Source organism: Melozone crissalis, unplaced genomic scaffold (assembly GCF_028551555.1).
Source record: "Melozone crissalis strain CALT ecotype California unplaced genomic scaffold, PUWL_Pcris_2 ptg000063l_1, whole genome shotgun sequence".
In the NCBI taxonomy this organism is placed as follows: domain Eukaryota; kingdom Metazoa; phylum Chordata; class Aves; order Passeriformes; family Passerellidae; genus Melozone; species Melozone crissalis.
Window position 1 is genome coordinate 15,064,631 of NW_026535841.1, and position 8,909 is coordinate 15,073,539.

Here is an 8,909-nt window from a genome sequence, read left to right on the forward strand (position 1 = left end):
AATGGACCGGTCACGGCGGGCAGTCCAGCCCCACAGAGCGGGCACGATGGAGCGGGCATAATGGACCGGTCACGGCGGGCAGTCCAGCCCCACAGAGCGGGCACGATGGAGCGGGCATAATGGACCGGTCACGGCGGGCAGTCCAGCCCCACAGAGCGGGCACGATGGAGCGGGCATAATGGACCGGTCACGGCGGGCAGTCCAGCCCCACAGAACGGGCACGATGGAGCGGGCATAATGGACCGGTCACGGCGGGCAGTCCAGCCCCACAGAATGGGCACGATGGAGCGGGCATAATGGACCGGTCACGGCGGGCAGTCCAGCCCCACAGAACGGGCACGATGGAGCGGGCACGGCGGGCAGTCCGTAACTATTCTGCTGATTACCTTCGGATCTCACAGACTAATCTAGGCAGTGATCTAACACCAATGAAGTGTTTTGCTGCCTTTGCTGAATGGGTTATCTGGAGCAGGTGTTTTGTGCATCCTCTGAACTGAACGCTTAATTATACATGCCGATAAAACAGCTGCTAAAAACTAGATTCCACATGGTAATTTATCTTTTTAACAGTGAAATAAGTGTTTGCCAGAAGTTCAAATGCTGTGATAATGGAATTTTTAATAATTCCAAATTAAAGTGCTAGATAGCTTGCAGGGAAAAAGAAGTTCACTAATAAATTTGTTACAATATTAAGAAATAACTAAAGCACATACACAGTGTTACACAGACAGTTACAGATTGCTTTTCTCCGCATGTTTATATCCTTTAAAACTGCCAAACTCCACTAATGTGGCTTTATGGCCTCCTATTCATAAACACATTCCTGTTTGTCAAAAGGAGAGGTGGAATTCACAAGGGTTTTACCAGGATAGCATTGTGCTGAGAAATATAAAAGATGAGTTGCATATTCTGAAAAAATAATCCTGACACCTAGAGGCGCTCAGCAAAAATGCTAGAAACCACACAAACCCAACTCCTCTCAAAAAGGGAAGGCAAATTCAATGTGCCAGTGATTTTTCCAAGCAAATCTCATACAATATTTGGATTGGCATTACACTATCAAATAAGCAAAAATCACAGCACACGCCAGCTGCTCTTGTAAAGCTTTGCGTGTATTTTGTGTCTATGTCAGAGGAAATTTACAAGAAATAAACTACATTTGTATATGTCAGCTGCCATGAAATACTTTCCTTGTCAATTACATTCATTCAGATATATGTAAAAACATATCATTTATTTATTCTAGATAATGGGGACAGCAGCAAAGATAATAAAAGTAATTTAAGTATACTGGATAAAAAAAAAATACCAGAGGCCTTAAAAACCAGAGTGAACCCAAGAGCTTGGTATTTATAGACACATGCAAAACTCGTGTGTTCTTTGAAAGTCAGTTTTCAAATGAGTTTTTTTCACTGATGTTTGGACAGAGTTTTGAGATCTTGGAGAACAATTCTAAATGCAAGTCTTCCAGAACAACTTTTGCTTTCATTGCTGCACTCAGTGAATGCAGGTCAGTTTGGATGAAGAATGGAAAATCACGGTTGTGAGGCACCATGAAGGAAAGCCCCTTAGACCACAGCTCATCGTACCTGAGAGCTGCTCAGTTAAACCCTCCTGCTGTAAAAGCCTCTTTATTAAAGAGGCGCACTGCCACACTGGAGGCTGTTGAACAATTTATCGAAGTAACTACATGCCTTTTTTCACTTTGTCTGTGGAGAGAGCATCACCAGCTGACAGCACGTCCCAGGATTCTATCGATGCAGCGGCTGTGTCACCCACAGCAGGACAGCTCGGCAGTGACCACAGCTGCCACAGTGCCCAGGAGCTGCTCCGGCCACCAGGGCTGACTGCCCGGCCTGCCCAGTGACCACTGGCCAGCCGGGAGAGGAGCCCTGAGTGCTGCGGGCAGTGCTGGCCCCTCGCTCTGTGAGGGCCGTGGGGTGCTGGATGTGCCCAACGAGGCCACCGGAGGTGTGGAGAGTGCATCCTTGGAGGAGCCGTGAGGGCACTCAGGGGGCACCTCCTGCTCCCCTCAGCTGGCAGCAGGGCACCATCAGCTGAGGCCAGTGCCTCCTGCCTGCAGCCAGGCCACCACAGCGCAGGGCCTCGAGGCCACATACACTTTGGGTATTTGGGAATGCTGTTGGGTTGTTCGGGTACTGGAGGAGGATGCCCCGGGGGATGATGGAGTCACATCCCCGAGGTGCCTGCCAGGATGAGGGGCTGTTTGGGAGGCCGTGCTGGGCGGGCATTCAGGCCGGCTGGCCTCACAGGGCCCTGCCCGGTGCCCACGAAGAATCGTAACTCAGCTGTGGGAGATTGTTACGACAGAAGGAGTTGTAAAAAGTGCGGTCTAGTTACTTTTTAGTGGTTCAAGCTTGTGTGAAAGGCCTGAGGGTTTGTAGGGCAGAGCGTGCACACACGGACTGTGGAAGGCAGTGCTCCTTCTCACATCTCCAAACGCTCCGTACCTGCTGCCTTTTGTGTGTAACCCGTGCCACACTCGCTAACTCTGCTAACAATTGATCTGAGTTGAGATACAGGAAATGTAAAGGCCTTTTAAAAGTAATTATTCTGCCGATTATCTACGGATCTCACGGACTAATCTTTTAGGCAGTGATCTAACACCACTGAAGTGTTTTGCTGCCTTTGCTGAATGGGGAGCAGATGTTTTGTGCATCCTCTGAACCGAACGCTTAATTACACATGCTGATTATTCTGCCCGGTGCCCCGCTCGGTGCCATGACCCGCTCAGTGTCCCGCTCTGGGCCCCACTCGGTGCCATGCCCGCGGCGCTCCCTCATGGCCGCGGCCCGGCCCCGCCTCCCGCCGCCTCCCGCGCGCCGCGCACCACGTGACGCACGGCCCCGCCCCCGCCCGCGGCCGCGCGGCGTCGCCGTCCGGGTATTTGAACGGCGCTTCCGCCATTTTCCCTGCGCCCGGCACGGAGCGAGGAGCGGGAGAGCCTCAGTAGAGGTACGGGCCCGGTACCGGCCGGGGCTCGGCCCCCCGCGCCCCGCCGCCATCGGGACACGCGTGGCCGCTCTGCAAAGCGCCACCGGCGGGGGCGGCGGTGGCCGTTAGCTCGCGGCTGGGATGGGCTGGGCTGGGCTGGGCGGCGGGAGGCTGCGCCTGAGGGAGCGTTGCGGCTGCGGGAGCTGAGGCGCGTGGCGGCTGTTCGGCCCCGGGAGCGGGGCGCTGGGAGGGCCGGGGCCGTGCGCGGCTCCGTCCGCGATGGAAGGGCGGGCGCGATGCGCGGGGCGGCGAGCGGGGCCCCGCGGCCCGGGCGGGGGGAGGCGGCGCTGCTCAGTCATGGTGGCTCATGGCGGGGAGCGCGCCCGGCCCGGTGCGCGAGGAGGCCCGGCCGGGCGGGCCCCGCTCGGAGCTCCGCGGGACGGGCCGCGGCCTCTCCCGATGGGGCAGCAGCTCCATTGAGCGGCGGGATGCTGGGTCTGGGCGGGCCGGGAGGACTCTCCGCGGATCCGGAGCGGGGCCGGCCGCGGCTCAGCCGCCCTGCCGAGGCCTTGGCCCGGCCCTGGCGCGGCGGGCCCGGCGGGCGCGGGGCGGGCGGAGGCGGCGCCGCCATTGCCGCGCGCGGTGCCGCCACACGCGGGCGGGAGGCGCCGCCCGGGCCGGGCCGGCCGGAGCGCGCCCGGAGCTGGAAACGGCCCCTTCCGGCGGGACCGCTCCCCGCGCTCGCTCTCACGCTGCCATTTCCCCCGCAGAGCCAGCATGGCCGCCCAAGGAGAGCCACAAGTGCAGTTTAAGGTAAGCGAGGGCTCGCGCCTTGGCTTTGGGGATTTTTTTCCCCTTCGCTAGAAAAGTAGCGTAAAGGACTCTCGAGTGTCGACGTGGATGGTGGGTTTGGTTTCGAAGTGCTCGTCTTTCCTTAATGGGGCGATTTACTGTAGTGTTGGATACAGCACACACAAAAAGAGTCTGTTGACTGTGCCAATATATTCTATTTGCAGTTTAGTTTAATACATTTTAATAAATAGTTGCCTACAGAATGATTTTTAAATTTAAGAATTCAAGTGCACTGTAGAAGTGAATTAGACTTGCTCGGAATGAATTAGAATAGCATTCTTTCTGTTATGTGCTCATTGTTAAGTGTTTCAGAAGAAAATTTTCCGGTGTTTTGAGTGGCTGATGGGTTGGTGGTGTTTTTTGTTATCTTAACAGCCAGAAAGTCCTGAAGACTGCTTCTTGAAGGTTGTTACTTGTGTTTCCTGCAATTCTTTGCTAGTGTATTCTAGTTCAAGGTGCAAACGTTGATGGGTTTTTAGAGTTGTTGGTCTCTTTGATTGTAAGATAATTGGTTTCGCCAGTAGATATTTGGATAATTTCCTCTCTAAATCTGGTTGCATTCAGGTTGAAAGCCCTAAACATTCCATTCAGTCTGTTGTAGTAGTTTAGTAGAACCATATTCACAATTCAGTGCAGCTCTTACCTACAAGGACTAGATAAGACTGACCAGAGTTACATCATGATGGATGGGCTTAACAGATTGGTTCCCACAGGGAGATGCTTCATGGGGAGTTCTGTCTTTGTTTACAGCTCCTTGTAGGAACTAAACTCTTTGTAGCAGTGAGTAGTATCTGTGCTAGAATGACTGATAAGTGTCTCAAAATGCATTATTCTGACTTTTGTCCTTTATCTCTCCTCAGCTTGTTCTGGTTGGTGACGGTGGCACTGGTAAAACAACATTTGTGAAGCGTCACTTGACTGGTGAATTTGAAAAGAAGTATGTAGGTATGTCTGAAGAAATATTGAGCTCCAATATCTCACAAATGGAAGTTTAATCCATGACTTGCTAAATGCACTAAATGCTTTTTGTTCTTTTCCTAGCAACGCTGGGTGTTGAAGTTCACCCTCTGGTGTTCCATACCAACAGAGGCCCTATTAAATTTAATGTATGGGACACAGCTGGCCAGGAGAAGTTTGGTGGCCTGCGTGATGGCTACTATATCCAAGGTAAGAGCTGTGGGGGGACACTTCTGTGCCTCTCAGGGCTCAGTGCTTCCTTCTGCCCATGCTGGCCCTGCTGGAAGCTGTCAGTGTGGCTGCAGTGATGAGCTGGCGTAGAACTCCTCAGACTCTTTGTAGAGAGGATAATGTCCTTTGCCAGACAACATGTGCCAACGTGGGAACATGGTAGGGTTGTGTTTCAGGGGTTACTGTGGGTTCTGGTGTTGGTGGAATGGCCAGGTACCACTGGCAGCCTTTGCTGGTTAAGGGGGAAACTTTCACTGAGTGCAGGTTTCTGTCTCTGTTGCTGTGCTCGGGCAGGGCCTTGGAGCACAAACTCAAAGTTTTCAAGAAAGCTGGACACCTTCGTGGCAGAGTCTGTGTTTCTGAAAATGGGCAGTGTTCCTTACTGCTGCTTGGCAAAGATCTGTCCTGTGCCACTTCACTCACTTGCATATCTTTATTATATCTTCTTTTTATATAATATTCTTGAGTTCCTCAAGAAACTGCTCTGGATAAGAGCATCCTGAGATGTGGACCACTGGCCCTCAGCCGACCTTTAAGCCTTATTAGCATGTCTGAGATGAGTTGAATAGGTGTTAACTGATTCTGCCAGGTATTTGGGTAAATCCAAGTTGGCTTCCATAGTCTTGTATATTCCCATATGTGCAATGCCCTGTTCCTCAGTGATACGGCTGAGCTGGTAAAGGCAGCACAGCTGTGGGGTGACACAGCATGGGCCGGGTTCTGTGCACTTCTGCACTGACCTGGTGAGCAGAGCAGCAGCTGTCACAACTGTGATGCTGAGAGGGAAATGGTAATGCAGGTGCTTAACCCTAACGTGGGATGTCTCTGGGTTCCTCTTCTCCATCCTGTGTTGAAAGCAAGTGGTTACACCAGGTGTAACTTGACTTTGCTTCTCTTGCAGCTCAGTGTGCCATCATCATGTTTGATGTAACATCAAGAGTTACTTACAAGAATGTACCTAACTGGCATAGAGATCTGGTACGAGTATGTGAAAATATCCCTATAGTGTTGTGTGGCAACAAAGTGGATATTAAGGACAGAAAAGTCAAGGCAAAATCCATTGTGTTCCATAGGAAGAAGAATCTCCAGGTAAGTCCCGAGGAATCCAGTTGGTTTTGTCTTCTGAGTGCAGCTGGGCTGTGGATGGTGAATTGGGTACTGTGCCAGCCTCACATCTGTTGGCTCTTCAAACCAAAATTCAGGGCAGGGCAAGGTGATGATGATAAGGATGATCATCACTGGCCTGGAGCAGAAGCTGTGACAAGTTCTTAAAGAACTTGTGTGCATTTGGCTGTAGCTGCTCAGAATCTCATCCCATGGCAGGACTGGGACTACAGTAGATCATGTCACAGGAGTATTGCCTTCTGAAATTTTGTCCTGGATGAGATTTGATAACCTTTTAGTTCATAGTTTCTGCCAGAAACTGCTTGTTTCTGGACACTTAAGTCATAACTGCTTATGAGTATGGAAACAAAAGCCATGCAGTCAAAAAAAAGAAAGGAAGGTAAAAGAGTTGATTATCTTAATGCTGTAAATATTAGAGGGTTTTTAAGATAATGTCTTATGTGTTGTTTTTTCAGTATTATGACATTTCAGCTAAGAGTAACTACAACTTTGAGAAGCCTTTCCTGTGGCTTGCTAGGAAGCTAATTGGAGATCCCAACTTGGAGTTTGTTGCCATGCCTGCCCTTGCACCTCCTGAAGTTGTTATGGACCCAGCACTGGCAGCACAGTATGAGCAGGACTTACAGGTCAGTGACAGGGAGCTGCTGTCTCGCTCGGGGCACAGACAGCAGAGCAGTTCTGAAGTGTGCCTTCTTTGTTGCAGATTGCTCAGACCACTGCACTGCCAGATGAGGATGATGACCTGTGAGGGATGAAGCTGGAGCCCAGCGTCAGAAGTCTAGTTTTATAGGCAACTGTCCTGTGATGTTGGTGATGCAGCGTGTTTGCCACTTTATTATCTAGCTGAACAGAACATGTGCTTAATCTTTGGGATGCTGAAAGAGATGAATGGGCTTCGGAGAGTGAATGTGGCAGTTTAAAAAAAACAAACAAAACAAAATGAAAAAAAAAACCAAAACAAAAAACCTTCATATTTTGGACCTGCATATTTAGCTGTTTTTTGGACTGCAATTACTTCCCCTTTTGAGTTTTAAATACAAGACTGCTGCAGTCACATCAGAGTGTTAAGTGGAAAATCTTGTTTCTGTCATTCCCATTCTTTTGTTTAGGTAATAAAGTTGTATTTCAAGTATCTCCAAGCAAGTGAACTTTCATGCATTGTTAGGAAAACTGTTCAAAGTGTCTTCTGTTCTTCATTTGAGGGTAATACTTGATTGTCTACTACTGCGTTTCTCATTCTGTTTTCCTTCCTGCTTCTCATTTTAAGCTCCTCTTGCTAATTCCGAGCTAACAGTAACCCTGTCCTTTTTTGTGGGCTGCCAGAGCTGAGGCGTGAGGCAGGCTGAAGTGCCAGGCAGAGCCCCAGCAGCGAGGGGAGCGTTGGTGCTGCAGGGGTGCAGAGCACAGCCTGCAGTTGTGCCTGCACGTGCTGCAGCTGCATGCAGCCCCAGCTCCTCACTGGCACCTTCAGCTCTGTTTCAGCAGCCAGAAGCAAACGGCACCCAGGCCTGTGAGCTGACTTCAGCTGTGTCTGTGCATGGAGCAGCAGTAGAGCTAGAGCTGGTTAAAGCAATCCTAAGCATCTTCAAACTCACTAACCAGAGAACAGCCGTGGTTGGAGCTGAAACGTTCCTGCCTACCCAGTGCTATATTAGCTGGAGCCACAGTGATTTAAACATCTAGACTTTACTGTAACTGCACCAAGTTCTTAATTTGAGACTGGCTTATTACAGCACAAATGGTGGAAAATGTCAACTTTTAACACTACCTTGTAGAGATGAATCTTGGTCAATATTAGTACTGCTAGTAAGCAAAACTTAAGTTTAGGAATTTTTTTTTCAGTAGTGTTTGAGTACATGAAGTCTTGAACTCTTCAGTTTTGTATTTTTGGTTTCTTAATAAAGTGGAGCATTTCATTTATTCCTTTTAACTTGCATGTTTGTGTACATTAATTACTTCAATATTCAGCTTTTGCTGCCTAGTAGCAAAAATTGGACTATGATTATTGTGCAAGATTGCTCTTGCGTCATTTTTAAGCTAGTTCAGTTTGGGAATTCTTGGGGCGTTGGGTTTTTGGTTTGTTTTTTGGCTACTCAGAAGTGTTTAAGACTTGAAGCTCCTGGATGAAAACGAGAGGTGTTGCACACTTGGTGTTTGTAAAGGGACAAATTCCTGCTGAATGTTGCATTGACTCTTCTTGCTGCATAATCCTGCTCTAACTCCTGTTGTGGGCTTTTGCCTGTAGTGTCACTAATTGCTGTGCAGGTCGTGGCTAATCCTGCTGCCTTGGCTGCTGCTCTGCTGCTGTGCTGTGGTAGCTCTGTGCCTTCAGGCTCCCACTTTGGAAACTGCGGCTCCAAACCGGCATGGGACCCTTAGGGAGGAGCAGGCAGCAGCAGCCCCGGAGCTGAGCTGGTGTGGTGTGACAGTGTCAGCGGTGTCATTGTCACAGCTCCCCTGCCTGGCAGCTCCTGCCCTTGGTGTGGTGTGACAGTGTCAGCGGTGTCATTGTCACAGCTCCCCTGCCTGGCAGCTCCTGCACAAAAAGCTGCTGGGAGCTGCCCTAACCCACCTGGGAGCTTGGCTCTAATCCTCTGACAGAGAGGAGTGCTCATCCTGCTGTAAGGGAATCTTCCATTTGCAGTGTTTGGGGAGCGGAGCAAAGCCCGCTTGCAGCATTTGTTTAGTCCTTGTGAATTCTTGATTTCAAATAATGCAGGTACCCTCATATTTATATTAACATTACCAGAACTTTTAGTGGATCAAACTTCTCTCTAAACTCATGGGTT

The 8,909-nt window shown here is 50.0% G+C and overlaps 1 protein-coding gene across 1 annotated transcript; it reads left to right on the forward strand.

Annotated features, from left to right (window-relative positions):
* The first annotated feature begins 2,883 nt into the window (after positions 1–2,883).
* On the forward strand, positions 2,884–8,050 carry RAN (RAN, member RAS oncogene family). The gene is made up of 7 exons (XM_054288722.1): positions 2,884–2,976; positions 3,726–3,768; positions 4,668–4,752; positions 4,849–4,974; positions 5,897–6,084; positions 6,576–6,746; positions 6,824–8,050. The coding sequence occupies exons 2-7, from the start codon at positions 3,733–3,735 to the stop codon at positions 6,866–6,868; spliced, it is 651 nt and encodes a 216-aa protein (XP_054144697.1). The 5' UTR covers positions 2,884–2,976; positions 3,726–3,732; the 3' UTR covers positions 6,869–8,050.
* The last annotated feature ends 859 nt before the right edge of the window (positions 8,051–8,909 follow it).